Source organism: Hipposideros armiger, unplaced genomic scaffold (assembly GCF_001890085.2).
Source record: "Hipposideros armiger isolate ML-2016 unplaced genomic scaffold, ASM189008v1 scaffold_180, whole genome shotgun sequence".
Lineage (NCBI taxonomy): Eukaryota > Metazoa > Chordata > Mammalia > Chiroptera > Hipposideridae > Hipposideros > Hipposideros armiger.
Genome location: NW_017731530.1, coordinates 541,491 through 558,049, shown reverse-complemented (window position 1 = coordinate 558,049; position 16,559 = coordinate 541,491). Strand labels below are relative to the sequence as shown.

The 16,559-nt window shown below is 32.7% G+C and overlaps 1 protein-coding gene across 1 annotated transcript in view; it reads left to right on the top strand.

Annotated features, from left to right (window-relative positions):
- Positions 1-16,559, top strand: part of ME1 (malic enzyme 1) — a 187,939-nt gene that overhangs the window by 87,921 nt on the left and 83,459 nt on the right. Inside the window, exons 4-5 of the mRNA XM_019652469.1 lie at positions 1,397-1,558; positions 13,666-13,769. Coding sequence (XP_019508014.1) covers positions 1,397-1,558; positions 13,666-13,769 — 266 coding nt within the window. The remainder of the gene's footprint in view (positions 1-1,396; positions 1,559-13,665; positions 13,770-16,559) is intronic.

Sequence of the window (16,559 nt, the reverse complement as noted above, 5' to 3'; positions counted from 1 at the left end):
GAGAGAGAGAGAGAGAGAGAGAGAGAGAGAGAGAGAGAGAGAGAGAACGAGAACCCCTGCGTATTTTATACAGAATGTTTTTATTCAGGTAATTCCCAAGTAATAATTGATACAGTAGGATGAAGATTTAATTTCTGAACACAGACATCATTGATAGAATTGTGGTTGTCTTACTGAGATAATTCTGCTGTTTTGACTTAATTATTATACTGAAAACATTCAACTGCTTTATTTTTCTTAATTTAAAAATTTTTTTATTTATACTTAACATACACTATTGTATTAGTTTCAGGTGTGCAGCATAGTGATTAGACTATGTAACTTACAAAGTGATCACCCTGTTAAGTCTAGTACCCATCTGACACCAGTTATTGCAATATTATTGACTATATTCCCTATGCTGAGCCCTGTATCCCTGTGATTGTTTTTTATAAGTGGCAATTGTACATCCTAATCTCCTCCCATTTTTACCCATCCCCCCAACCCTTCTCTCATCTGGTAACCATCAAAATGTTCTCTGTATCTATGACTTTGTTTCTGTTTTGTTTGTTTATTCCACATATAAGTGAAATATATAGAAAATCTAATTTGTGTTTCACAAGCTTGGTTTTGCTTACATTCACATAATGACCATGAATCACAGAATAAAGATGTTAGATACATTAATTTTAATAAAGATATTAAATTACATAAAATTAAAATCTCTACATGGTTAAAATATATGCTTTATAGATATTTAAGGTAATTAGAAATAAGCTAAGCAAAATTCATTAAGTCTAGTGAAAGATTACTAGGTAAGAGAAGTAGCAGACTGCACTTGGCATATTTCCAAGATGGTAGAACAATAGAAAGTGTTTTTCGAAATTAAAGAGGATGGGTCAACATGGTTGTGGAAATAGGCAGATGGCACCAGGATGCATAAACCGAAGATCAGAACATTTGTGGGCTACTCAGCTATTATGCATTACTTAACTATGGACACTTCTGTAATTTTCCTCAAAGTGGATGTGATTAATTTTAAAGCTGTTCTGTTTCACTTTGGTTCCCAGATTGAGTTTTTATTTCCATATACTCTTCCTACTGTCCTTGTTGATTGAAGACTGAGTTATTTGGGTTGGTTGACTCTTTATGTGCATAGCCTCTCTTCTTTCAACAACCAAATTAATCATATATGTGTATTTTTAACAAAATATAAAACGTATATATCAAATTTATTTATTCTCCCTACTCTTCCACATGTACGACCATATAAATTCTTTTCCACATATATTCAATTTATATTTTTTGACAGTTGTGTATTTCATTACATAAGTATTAACTTCAGAAATAGAGACCAGGAGCTGTGCCGCAGGATTTGTAAACATCTATTAATAGATATATTTTCTTTTTTTTCTAGGCTATTGTGGTGACTGATGGAGAGCGTATTCTTGGCTTGGGAGACCTTGGCTGTAATGGAATGGGCATCCCTGTGGGTAAATTGGCTCTGTACACAGCTTGTGGAGGGATGAATCCTCAAGAATGCCTTCCTGTCACTCTGGATGTGGGAACAGAAAATGAGGTAAACAATTTAAGTGTATAAGAAAATTATTCGCCTTAAAAAAATAGCACCAATTCTTGCATTTTGAGCTTATTTCAGGAACTTAATAAAGTCATCCTTTTCTGTCTGGTTCTCCCTCTCTCCTCAAACCCATCCCCCAGCTCTTACAAGAAAATTATTTTCTCTTTTTATTTTCCCTTCTCTGAAGTATTATTAATCTTTTACCAACTTCTTTAGTGTTTTATTGTCCTTTGATGAGTATTTATACCATTATTCTATATAGTATATATTTTACTTTAGGGTATCATAGTTTTTTTTCTAATTATTATTTTTATACTATACAGGAACTAATCCCAAAAGAATATTAAGTTTAATAAGTCTGAAATTTTCTTGTTCTAAAAGTCTGTATTGAACCTTAGGTAGGTGATTTGGAGTTTAGTCTTTCTCATCCTGCAACAATATTTTAGAATCTTAAAGTCATATTTTTATATGTAGTACATATTTTATATATAGCACATATTTTTGCTCATCTTATATTTGCTAATATTTAGGAATACTTATGGGTGAAAGATACTAGAAATTAAAGGTAGAATTTTCTGAAATAGAGATGAAAGATAATGGTCAGTTAAGGATAGACTTTTAAAAAGTTACATACAAATTTCAGACTGAGGTCCAGAATAGAATAATCATCAAAATGAAGCCTTGATACTTTAAATAAATACACTTTTTATAGTTGTTTTCCTTGTTCCCTTCTAAAGCAATTTAAGATATAACTTTTTACCTGTTAATAATGTTATAATAGTAACTTGAACAGTTTTTATGTTCTTTAACCTATACAAAGTTATACTGTTTAACTTCCTCTATACTATTGGGTTGTCAGAAAAACCATGACGTATTTTTCTATGTTTCTCGTTGCAAAAATGCGTCATGACTTTTCCGACGACCCAATATATGAGCGTTCATTTAACCTTTATAAAGGATACAGTTTGATAAAAATCATATTGCTTATCCATCTTTTTCCTTTTCAATACCAATAGAAATAATTTAGAAATGATCAAAGCTGACCTTTTAAAACAATTATTGGGTATATAGATTGAACATTAAGATTTCCTCTTTATTTTTTCATACATTTTAAAATATTTTTCTGTGATAAATTCCATTGAAATCAAAGTTAAAAAATCACAGACCCTGTAGAACATCTTAAACATTCTAGGAAGAGGTAAAGAGGAGTAAAGAGTGATGAAACAGATGTACAAAAATTTAAGAATTCAGTTTTAAACTTGGACCTTTTATTGAGACCGTCTGTATAATGAGGACATAGAGAAAGTCGTGCAGTAATGCAACCATAGCACTGGGACTGTCGCATTGATAGATTGCATTAGGTATATGAACTATTTGATTTTCATGAGAGTGAGTCTTAAAATTGTCATATTCATCAGTTGTCTTGAATTTTCTCACATTATGTCCATTTATTATTCCTTTCCTCTTTTGGCATTCAATGCTTTTGTGTTATTGCATTTCTGTCACTTTGCTTCCCTCAGCCTGCACAACCATATCCACCAATGCATCGTCAAATTTAGTACTTTGCCCTGCTGTAGATCTAGCTTTTTAAATTCTTTTTCCATTAAACATGCCTGGTGCTTACTATTATACATTTCAAAGTTTTTCAAGCTGCTAAATTTGAAAATAATCTGATAATCTAAATGAACCTGTTTTTAAAGTGCTAAGTGTTATTTCTAGTGATTTTCACTTACTGCCAGTGGACTTTTGGAGATATTGGGATAAAATTAAGTGAGTGGTGGAATTTTAACTCTTTGACAGATCACTGGAGAATATCTTTTTGGCCTGAGAGACCTTTCTGAAACTCTTTAAATTCCATTATGTAGATTTAATTGAGTTGGACAAATATTGAGTATCTGTCAAGGCCTAAGTGAAGGTAAGGTGATATCAGAGTAAATAATATGCTCAGTATCTAGAAGAGGAGATACACATGTAACTAGTTTCAACATGCATTAAATAAGGACACCTGACAAACCATTAAGGACAGTTAGCAAACCATTTCTTTCTCTGCCAGTTATAATACACTCCTAGTCTCTAACTGTACTAGTGTATTACTGCTATCTGCTTATAACTTATCTTTTTCTAAAATCATGTTTAAGAAAATTAATGGTGACAATGTATATTAATAAATGACCAGCTAGAGTTTTTGTTCTAAAAAGAAAGTACATTATTTTTTCCTTTATATAGTTTAGCTATACTTAAGTTAGCCAAGCTATTATACAAAGTTTGCAGACATAGTTCCAAGATTCATCTCACGTCTGACACTGACTGCAAGTTTTGGGGGTTCCCCAAAGCACTCTCAGACTTGATAATTTGCTAGAAGACTCATAGATCTCATTGCAGGCTATTTTAATCATGGTTATGTTGTATTACAGGGACAGAATATATACTATAATTAGCCAAATGAAGAGATGCATAGGGCAGAGTCTTGGAGGGTTCTAAATGTGAAGCTTTTATTTTCCACTCTCTGTGGAGTCAAGACACATTACCCTCTGGTATCAGTGTGTGATATTGAAATGTGTACCATGTTCAGAGTTTTTATTGGCATTTCATTACGTAGGCATGATTTATTGCCTGTGTGAACTCAATCTTCAGTTTGACTGATACCACATGACCCAAGGTCCCCCACCACAAATCACATGGTTAGTTTTGCTGGCATGGCCAGCCTCTACCCTTTGACTGTTACTTGTGGGCCCTAGGCTACTATGTGAAATGGTGAGGTCCTGTCCAAAATCATTAAATGTGTGTGAACCATGTCACCAGAGTCCATGCAAGCAATAGACAAAAATATAAGAAGCAAACACACCAAAAGAAAAATAGGTCTAGATTGTAATGTTAAATTAAGTAGAACTCAGTTTTAAACTAAGATAGGATTATGGATGTGATTGTTCAAAGTTTTCAGGAAATGTAGTTCCTGTGCTATGTACACCGTTTCAAGAGCACATTAAAATTGATACCTTCACATTTCATTTTATGAAAAGCACATAAGCTTGATATCTAAATCTGGTAAAAAATAGCACATAATAAGAAACTCCTAATTATTCTTATGTTCACCCATGTTCCCAGCTGTGTAATCTTGAAAAGTTACTTAATTCTTCTGTTTCAGTTTCCTCATGTAAAATGAATACCTACATTATAGAGTTGTCATTATTTAATACACTTAAAGGTTTAGAATTGTGAGTAGCATTTTGTAAGCATTTAGTAAATATAGATGTAGATACAAAAATCTTTCATAAAATATTGGCAAATTGAGTCTTTCAAAACATTTTTAATATAAAAATTATTCAAGGGCCGGCCGAGTGGCTCAGTTGGTTAAGAGCTCACTCAAGAGTTTGAGCTCTGAGCAACAGCGGTTCGAGTCCCGGCCCGAGCTGAGCAGCCACTGAGCTGCCAACAGGTAGCAGGATGGCTCAGCTAAAATAAAAGAAAAAATTATTCAAACCATTAGCAACATCATAATTAATAGTGATCATTAGCAACATCATAATTAATAGTGATATGTTGGAGGCATTCTTTTAAAGAGTTATCAAATCACCTGTTGTCACTACTATTCTCTTTTTTATTCTTTAGAAAATGCTAGCCTATGTATTAACAAGAAAAACAAATGGGACATAACTGGCAAATAGGAAAAAAAATTATCATTAGTTATAGGTGATATGTTCATCAATATTTATAAGTACTTCTTAAAACCCAAGAAAATCAAATAAAAATGCCATGACCAAATTAGAGCACTCAGTAAGGTAGCTACTTATAAAATAAATATTAAAAGCTCAACAGCTGTCCTATGTACTTATAACCATTTAACAAAAATTGTTTCATTTGCTATAGGAACAGTAGTTTAATCTGCTAATGTTATATGATGTTCAACATTTCTAAGCAAAGAAATAGTGACATTTTATTTGGTTCATCAGAAGAATGATTTTTTTTTAAAGTACTCATCTGCCTTATCCTTCCCCCAAATTAATAGTGGTATGTCTTATTTATTATGCAAAATGTATTTTTATCTCTGACTCAATTTTCTCATAATTTTATTGGTTTTGGGCCATACATATCACCTGTATCCATTAGTAATAAAGCACTTACATTTCAGGATAAGAATAAAAGCCATTTGAGATTTCTGTTGCTTAAAATAGATAGAAATGCTCCCACACGTGATTTTTTCTTTCTCTAGTGAGTTATTGGAATTCAAAATATGCTAATAGTATTCTAATTTGTAAGCAATCTAACCTAAATTTTTATGTCCTTAGCTCTTAATTAATATATAATGAAAAATAGAAAAATACTTGGAGTTAAGTGAGTTGCCGATTCTTAATGTTCTTATTTTATTTATTCTGATATTCATTCTTGCACTGCTGCTTACTGAGAAGACAAAAAAGAAAACTTAATTAACTAACATATGACTGAGTCAATGGGTTTGTACAAAATGTAGTGAAGTTTTTATGTTACCATACTTTCACATGTGGAAAACTGTTTAGTCACATATTCATGTAGGAATAATTTTTAATCTCATTCTTTTTGTAAATCTGTCCAGTTGATAACACCACTTAGTTTATTATCGGGAATAACCTAGCAAAGTTTAATGAAAACTAGATCCTTTTTTTATACAAAGTGTAAACTTGCCTCTTTTATCATAAATACCTACATTGAGTAGTAATGAAAATAGAAAAGGAATTAGCAGCTGATTGATAAGACAGTTGTCACTTGCTGTCACACTTGCCTGACTTTCAACTAAAGAAAGTTTAAAGAACAATGACACTGAAACTGAGTCACAGAAGTGTTTGGATAAAAAATACTCATTCTTTAAGTTAATAATGCAAAACATTAACTTAGGGAGGATGTTTGTGTTTTCATCTTATCTTTCATCTGTTATTTCACAGTCCGCACTTCCTTTAATTTACTTGTGAAGCAATAGCTATAAAGTTTACTTTTGTTACCTGGAGTAAATTTTCTTCAGTTGTCTCTTAAGAGCATACCATGCTTAATTTCTTCTTTTTTTTCCTTGTTGTTGCAAAATCTTTTCATAGAAGTTATGTTTATTGTCGATTTCTTATATAAATGACCAATATCAAACTTACTATTTCACTAAAAATAATATGAGCAGATATTCCTTGAGTCCCCTTATTGCTGTTATAGGTATTATTATGTCTTAAAGATTGCTTTGTTTCACGGGGTGCGCTAGTTTACTAGGGCTGCCATAACAGCACCACAGACTGGGTGAGGTAACCAATAGAAATTTTCTCAAAGTGCTGAAGGTTAGAAGTCCAAGATCATAGGTGTTGACAGAATTAATTTCGCTTAAGGTTTCTCTCCTTGGCTTGTCTTCATCCAGTGCCTGCACTTGGTCTTTCCTCTGTGTGCATCTGTGTCCTAATTTTTTCTTATAAGGACACCAGTTATATTGGATTAGAGACCTCCCTGATGATGTCAATTAATTTAATTACCTCTTTAAAGACCCTGCTTTCAAATAGAGTCATATTCTGAGGTACTGGGAGTTAGGACTTCAACATATGAATTTGGAGGTGTGCACAATTCAGCCCATTACAATGACCAGTCTTCAAAATGGCATGGGCAGCACAAGTAGGAGAATATTTTCTTTGCACAGTTATTCTTCGTTTATTAAACCATGGCTCCAGGTCTCAGCTTTTCTGATTCTGGTTTTATGTTTAGTTTCATCTTCAGTTCATGTGAACATTATTCGACCTACCACATGGTCCCAGCTAGAATGTCATCATTTCTCCCTCAAGCCCTCTGCACATCTAGCCTTTATCCTTTCATGCTATGGGGATTACTTGCCACTTCAGACAAGCGGATCCTGCTTGGAATGAGCACTAATGATTATAGTAAAGTCACAGGAGATAAGATAATCCCGTTCCCAGGCCTTCAGTTTGTAGTATCATGTGCTTAATTTTGGGTGGTCTTCTTTGACCTCATCCTCTCTAAATTAGAAGATGATAATGGATTATATCAAAAATTTCTACACCAAAGCCTTGGGAAAGAGAATGGGATCTTTCTTCAGTTTGGTTTCTATATGCTTTATAACTATCAGGAACTTCTTGAAGTTTGTGGTATATTTTAGAAATATCCACTATATAAACTCAAATAAAAAAGTATTTACATGAGACAGGAACCTTTTGGGAAATAGGATACTTTTATTTTAACTTAATAATATACATTTGAAATGAGTGGTTCTCAATATTATGTTCCATGGGCCAATCACTTCAGAATTACCAGGGATGTGTGTTAAGAATGCCAAATCCTGGCCCCCACCACAAACTTACTGAATCACAGTCAAATTTAATTATTTTTATTTCTACCACTTTTTAAAATTTATGCCAGCTTATATGCATGCTGACATTTTAAGTATTGCTTTAAACTCTTGAATGAACATTGGCAGTTAGTTTGCTTAATCATATTGAGGACATGAGCCAGCAAAACAGCAAAAATTATATTTTATTTCTTTATAGAATTTGGTTTTTTCATTTGAAAATAAGAGGTAATAACAACAAAGAAAATGTTTATCTGTATATTCTAAATAAAATTTTAAAATAAACGCTAAAATTGGGACTATTCATAATATTATGGAAGATAAAGGTTTATAATGTTCTTAATATCAGAGAACACTTTCAAGTCAGTAAGAAAATGTAGAATGTGAAATATTGGGTTGTCAAAAAATTGATGACGTATTTTTCTATGTTTTTCATTGCAAAAATGCATCATGACTTTTCTGACAACCCAATATATAAATTGCCTAATGACATATGGGCACAGATAATTTACAAATGAAAAAGTAAAAATGGCCAAAAAAAAAACCTATGAAAAATGTTTGACAATATTAGAAAATAAATACAAATGAATGCTATGTGATAACATTATATATAAATATATTTATATGTATTTATTTTATAAATTTTCTTTATTACACATTATATTATATATTTATATGTATATTTTATATACATGTATAAATAGTATGTATGTGTATATATATGTATACATATACACATATGTATACATATACACATATGTATACATATACACATATGTATGCATATACACATATGTATATATATGTAAAGATAATACTTGAAGGTGCAACAAAATAGACATACTTATTATATGTCATTAGGGGAAATGTTAATTTGTTATCCTCTAGGAGAGCAGAGTTCCAATATAGATCACTAGTTTTAAAAATGTTCATCTGTTGATATGAAAACTTTTCACAATATATTCCTATGTGAAAAGAGATTATGAAACAGCATACGATGTCCCAAATTTGGACAGATAATATTATACATGCATAGACATAAAGAAAAGGACATAGAAGAATATGCATCAAGGTGATAGTGGTGGGTAGTTCTGAATGGGTAGAGATTATTAGTATATGCTTTGTTTTTTATTTTACTTTTCTGTGCTCTCAAGTTTTCTGATAGGAAATATTGCTTTTCTAATGATAAAAACTGAATATATTAAGAAAACAGTTTTTACATCTCCAAAACTTCCAATTAGAAAGGTAGAAATGTGAGAGACAACAACAAGGGGAGAATTGATAATGATTACTATTTGCTTCAAATAAATGAATGCTTCAAATAAAAATTCCTGAAGTTCCAGAATTGAGATAGTGCTAACAAGTAAGACAATTAACTTTACCAACATATACCTTCCTTATCTCCTTTTTGGAATGCTCTTACATTTCCATGTGCTTTGCCTCTTACTGTTTTTCTTCTAATCTTTTTCTTTCTCTCATGCTGTAAGTCTTCATAAGTCTTCAGTGATACAACCTGCGTTACATGAGACACCTCTTGCTAAAGAATGTCTAACCTTTCTTAAGTGCTTATTTAATACCAAGTCTTACATTTGTTTTCCAAGAAAGATCTGTTGAGTGTCTATTCTTGGCCACAAAAGGCTTTTGCTTCCAATAAATTAATATCACTTCCGTGGTACGCTACTTGGTCTATGAAGCCATTATCAAAATTGGGTAATCTTGTTAAACTGCTTTTAGTAGATATTTTTTGATAGTCCATTCTCCAAGAATGCACTCATTATTCAAGCCATAATTATGAAATTTTAAAAAACAGTAAATTTTGAAAGAGTTATTATGATTGGGAGAAATTTATAGCTTCCTAATTTAATTCAGAATCTTTATCTTGATATTCATAAATCTTCATAATTGACTCTTCATCGCAGTCTTCTTTATGAGATATACTCTAATTGTTAGCATGGGAAAGACTGCCAGAAAGAAGGAAACACGTAACATCTTTTCTCAATTGTGTTCTTTTTCTAATTCACAGTTTAGAAGTCCAAATATATTCCAGACATGGAGAAAGTATTTTAATTCTGGCAGCCATTTGCAGTTCACTGGCACTTCAACCTCAGCTGTTCAGAAGCCTGCCAGTAGATTGTTTAAAGTTTTCAGGCCTCAAGGAACAGCTGGGCATTACAACAGCGCTGAGTTTCAGATTTTACATTTCATCTGAAATACATTTATATGATTAAATATGTTAACTTCCAGTTAGCCAGAAAGTCTTAACTCATTGTTATGCAGTATGTTATAAGTAGGATGACCACATACTGTATTGGCCAAACCAACACACTTTCACAGTGAAAGAGATTGCTATTAATAATGACACTAAGACAGCAGGTATGAATCAGGCTATAATTTATGTTGGCTCTAAGCAAATCTCAACTCAGATGATTCAAATGGCTTAAACGTCTTAACAACATCACCATATCTGCAAAAACATGTCATGTGTCTATAACAAACTACCTCTAAACTTAGTGACTTTGTTTTACTAATATTTTACTAATGTTTATGATTCACTGGCGAGGAAGGCTAGGATGCTTGGGACAGCTTGGCCTGTCTTCATATAGATTCTCATCCTTCACCGATTCTCATCTTTCACATAATCCACATGTAAAATATGCTCATCTCCATCCCAGGTTTCTAAGGGTTTCATCCCAATAGCAGCAGGCTCGAAGTTCATAATCCTGTCATCTAAATCAGGTCTAGATAAAAATGAAGCTTCGTGTGTTTTGCTCCTTGGTGTGGGTCCTCTTTTCTGTTCCCACATATTAAACAGACAATGGTGAGGCAGGGACAGACTAACCACAATCAACATTCCCATTCAAAATGGGAGGAACAGGAATTATATGGCTCTAAATAGTTCACTGCAATTTTAAATTCCCATTGGACACATGGGGGGACAGGGGTTGCTCTTTGAAGAGGGCCCAATTCTGTTGCCTCAGAGTAGTTCTGTGTTCACTGTCCTCTTAGGCTTCTGGCTCTGTTCTCTGGGCTCTTGGCTCTGTCCTCTGAGATGTCCTCCTTTTTCCATAAGAAATGGCTGTATTGTAGCTGCATTACTTTCTCAGCCTGCTTCCTTCTTGTGGAAATTTGGTGACTCAGAGAAGTGTTTTCATTTTGAAGTGTCTCAGTCCCAATTAATCCAAGTATTCCTACACCCTTAAAATATTTTTAGGCTTTCAATGTACCAGATTATAGTCTTTTACTTAAAGGCCCCACTCACAATTCTGTTCAAAATGGACCTTCCCCCTACATTGGTTGGCATAGCAGAGCTGTGGGACCAGTTCCTTTTATCTAGTCAAGATGGGCTATATTAGACTCCACTTTAAATCATTCAGCAATTTTTTTAAAAGTTGTTACAACCACACACTTAATTTTATCTTTGACTGCAGGCCTTATTTTACTTTGGAAATCTTTTACAAGTAAGTGTGTGTCCTTTGTATTTTCTTTAAACTTTGTTCACACAGAACATTTTCTTCTTTAGCTCATCTCTGTTTTAACTTTATCATACAACTATGAGAAGCCAATTTGTATATTCAACCTTGTGCCTGGAAATCTCTTAATCCAGATTCACAAGTTCATTAGGTTTACATTTTCTCTATTCTAGGTTTCTAAAGGTGACAGTTTTGTTCGTTGTTTCACTATTACACGACATGGATTGCCTTTTTTTTTTCAGCCTGCAAAAGCAGTTTGTCCCTTTAAATTTACTTTAGCAATATTTTATAGTTTTCAGTGTGCAGGACTTACACATGTTTTGTTAAACATGTCCCTATGAATTTCATGTTTTGGAATGCTATTGTAAATGGAGTTGTGTACTTTATTTCATTTTCAGATTTACAGTTTTTTATTGCTAGTATATAGAGATGCATTTGATTTGTGTACATTGACTTTATATTCTGTCATAATGTAAATGCACAGATTTTTTTTTCTAGTGGATTTTTTTTGTAGATTCCTTAGTATTTACCATGTACATGATCATGTATGTACAAATAAAAACAGTTTACTTTTTTTTTTCTTGCCTTATCGTAATGGCTAGGGTCTTCAGTATAGTATTGTACAGAAGTACTGAGAGTAAATATTATCTTATTTCCAATTTTAGGGGTATAGCATTCAATCTTTTTCTGTTAGATATGTTGTTAGCTGTGGGTTTTTCACAGATGACCTTTATTAAGTTGAGGAAGTTCCTTTCTGTGCCTAGTTATACACCTAGTTTTGTTATAAATGTACATTTTATAATATAAGTGTTATATTTATATTATAAAATGTAATATATGTTATATTTGTTATATACGTTATAAATGTTATAGTTATGTTATAAAATATAAATTTTACTGTATGTAAATTATACCTCAATTAAAAACCTGATTTAATAAGAACCACCATTGCATATACTAAAACTTGAACAGAGCAATGTTGTCTCATATATATTATTTTAAAAAACTTAACTGTGTAAAGTTCAAAAAGTTTAGAAAAATTTTAGTCTAGGCTAAAAACTTTATTTATTTTCTTTTTGATTTTTAAATTAAAGTTTATTGGGGTGACAATTGTTCATAAAGTTACATAGGTTTCAAGTGTACAATTCTGTAATACATCATCTATATATCATGTTGTGTGTTCACCACCCAGAGTCAGTTCTCCTTCCATCACCATGTATTTGATACCTTTTACCCTCATCTACCACCCCTCTCCCCCTTTACCCTCTGGTAACCACTAAAGTATTGTCTGTGTCTATGAGTTTTTGTTTCTTCATTTGTTTATCTTGTTGTTTTCAGTTTTATATCCCACATGTCAGTGAAATCATATGGTTCTTGACTTTTTCTGTCTGACTTATTTCACTTAGCATAATAACAAAAGTCCATTGCATTCCTGTATACTAACAATGAAATCTCAGAAAAAGAAATTTAAAAAAAGTTCCTTTTGTATTTGCAACAAAAAGAATAAAATACCTAGGAATAAACTTAACCAAGGATGTGAAAGACCTATACACTGAAAACTATAAGACATTTTTAAGAGAAATTGAAGACACAAAGAAACGGAAAGACATTCTGTGTTCATGAATTGGAAGAATCAACATAGTTAAAATGGCCATATTACCCAAAGCCATAAACAGATTTAATGCAATCCCCATCAAAATCCCAATGGCATTTTTCAAAGAAATAGAACAAAAAAATAATCAGATTTGTATGGAACCACAAAAGACCCCGAATAGCCAAAGCAATCCTAAGAGAAAAGAACAATGCTGGAGATATCACGTCAGCTTGTACTACAGAGCAACAATAATCAAAACAGTATGGTAAAGAATTTATTTTTAACATTAGTCAGCTATAATATTAAAGTACAATAAAAATGTTGGTTGATGATTTTGCTTGCAGAAACAAAAAAAATTAAAGTAATTGCTATCTTTCTATTTCCTAAGCTAATATAATATTTCAAAACTCAATATTATTTTTCTATGTGATAAACTTTGCCTGTAACTCTGAACTGAGCTTATTTAATTAGCACCACTGAGAGAGTATAATTTGTTTTCTTTGCCTCAGAAAAGGCAGAATGTTTTTAACATTTAGCAATTATTTTACTGATTTTCCAATTAATGTCGATATATTCTATAAAATACTAAATATTAACTCTGAAGATTGGTCTGAATCAGTTTGGCAAGATTTTGTTTCCATTTCTATCCTTATTATACAGATAAGGAAACTGAAGCTTAGAACAAGTAAATGACTTGCCTTTAGTTATTTCTATATCTCTGATAACTTTTTTTAAATAGGAGTTACTGAAAGATCCATTGTACATTGGACTACGGCAGAGAAGAGTGAGAGGTCCTGAATATGACAGTTTTTTGGATGAATTCATGGAGGCGGTTTCTTCCAAGTATGTACAATATTTATTTTATCTATGTTTGAGTTGAATTTCAGAAATTTGAAGATAACCTAACCTAATGAAGTATAACAATATCCAAGTTTGGTGCAATATATTTAATAATTAGAAGTGATTTGAATGAAATACACCCATGTATATATCCTCATAACTCTTAGTGGCTAAATGATAACTTCATGAATCTGTCACCAAAAAAGGTGTCTCTGTTGTTATCTCTGAAGATAATTTTACAAGAATCTTTAGATCCTGTGGTTATTGGAATGCATGTTATAGTGAATGAAGCAATGAATAGCCAGTGACTAAATTACCTTAGCAAGCCTTTATACGATTATTGGCAGTCTGTACTTTGTTTCTGGCTATTGATAAAACCTGATCTTCTGTTGTCTTTTTTGGATGTGTCTGACCCTTTAGTAGTAGGAGAAGCAGAGGAAGAAGTGAGCATGAGTTAGTACAATCCACAGGGTCTAGAATGGAGCAAGAACCAGGACATCTAATCACAATCCATGAATCTCTGATTAAAAATATGGTGCTATATTTCACCTAGTCTAGATGGTATTTAACTGTGGGCCAAGTGCTACCACAAAATTTTCCAGTTTTTTTTTTTTCTCCTTTCAAAGAAGAGCCTTCTACATAGTTTAGTAATATATTCTGGGAGAATTTTGTCACACTAACAGTCATCTCATTTGTTACTGTCAAACCATAGAAACCATGTACTATTTAAAAACATATATGTTGCCTTGGTTTTTCATAGAAATAAACCCATCACTACAATCAACTGTAACTAGAGACATACTTCTGGTTTCCTTTTATTATAAGGTGTAATTTTAAGAAGTTGTATCCCCTGGCACAATATTTAAAATATATTGACTCTCTCATTACCCTAGGTTTTAACGCAGAGTATACTTGCCAATTAGTATGGATTACTTTTTAAAAACCTATGCCTGATTTATTTATTGTTGTTATTTATACTATACTTATTCATAGAAATAGTTGAGAAACTCTACAGTTTAAATTCAAGATTTTTTAGTATAGTTAATTAGTAGTAGTTTTGCGTATTTAATTTTAAATTTCATACTCTGTAAAACTTACATAAGTTTTAAAATTTTCTGTAACTTTCTAGATAGCAACATTAATCAAGAGATTGTGTAGAGAATACCACGAGGCTATATAAGAGGAGAATGAAATTCTCAACGTATTTGTTTTTATTGTCTGTATAAATAAAGTCAAATTTATAGAGACAGCTTCAATATGTTTACAAAGAAGCTATTAAACAAATTATGAAGATAACATCTATGGCCTATGTACTCAAATGCTGATGAAATAAATAGAGAAATAATTCAATTTGATATGAAATGAAAAGCTTTCTGGAGAAAATGAGATATGTGCTAATTTTGAATGTGCTGTGTCAATCTGGAATCAGAAAAAAATTTTTCTTAAGTGTTGAATTGAAGGGTTACCTAAGATCTTTGGTAAGCAAATGGGGATGGACAAGAGTCAACAATAATTTTAAAAGCAGAAAGCACCTATAAATCAGGAGTTATACTTCTGGGCTCTTCCTAGAGAAAAATCCCAAAGATTTTTCAAATGTACTTCCTAGCATGACATTGCTTTGGGAAAAGTTTTCCAAAAGTGAAACCTAGCATTCTCCAATTATATTGGGAAGTAGTTTTGAGGATAAGCTCAAGATTGTTTTAAAAGGAAATTAACTTAAATTAAGGTGGAAAATGACTGTTGCAAGTTGGGTTAACTACTAGGAATCAGATTCTGAGAAGGAATTATTAAGAAGTATTCTTGGAATCAACCCCTTTGGAAGGGAGGGGACAGAAATAAGCATGGATAAAGGGAGAAGTTGGCCTGCAACGTGAACTCACCAGCAGCCTTGGATGACTTCGTTGGGACCACCCCTGCATGCAATTATTTAGTTCCTTAAAAGAATACTAATTCCTGCCATCCACCATCCCTGAACCAATATTACGTTGTGTTTTTTATTTACTGTCTTGTCTGGGTTAGGGTAGGGCAGTGTAAAATTCTTCCTTTTGTCTTTTTCCACAATTATAGCTCTAACTTCATAGGCCAAAGATTTAATATGGGAGTTACAGCATTTACCAAGTATGTCTATCCTGATTATATATTTGGGGACTGAGCAATCAATACCAGGTGGGTCTCTAGTCCCAGTAGACCCATTATGTGCTAGACCTCGGCCAGAGCTCCATTTATTACTGGCCCTCGTATGCTTCTAATAAGAAGGGAGAGCATATTGATGCTTCAGGCCTCCTGGTACCACTGTCAACTCTGTTCCTTCTAAATGTTTGGGTGTGCCCTGTCCCCAGTGCATAGTTACCTAAATAAAGGGCCATTGGCCCCTTTGGAGAAGGATTGGGAGAATTATTACCATGTATTCTTGCCATGGTGTTGCAAGGTACTTCCCTCTGGAGACTAGGCCTTTTCTTCAACTAGTGGGTTCTGGGTCCAAAACTTAGCTCAGGTTTGGAAACTGAGCAAGATATTGTGATTTCATTGGAGCAACTACCCTCAGCCTTGTGGTCATCCATCTTTGATTTCTTTTGAATGTACATATTGAGTAGTAGCCTTGTTAGCTATCTATTTTGCCTTCAGGGATGCATATTTTATTAATTCTATTAATTATCTCAATAACTATGGGTCAGCCCCCTACCCACCCCAACCTTGCCACGCTTATGGCAATTGTGGTCATCTGGCTTCTGATGGCTTCTGGTCCTCATGTGGTTCTGTCATCCACATTGATATGAATGAGCCTAATTCTAC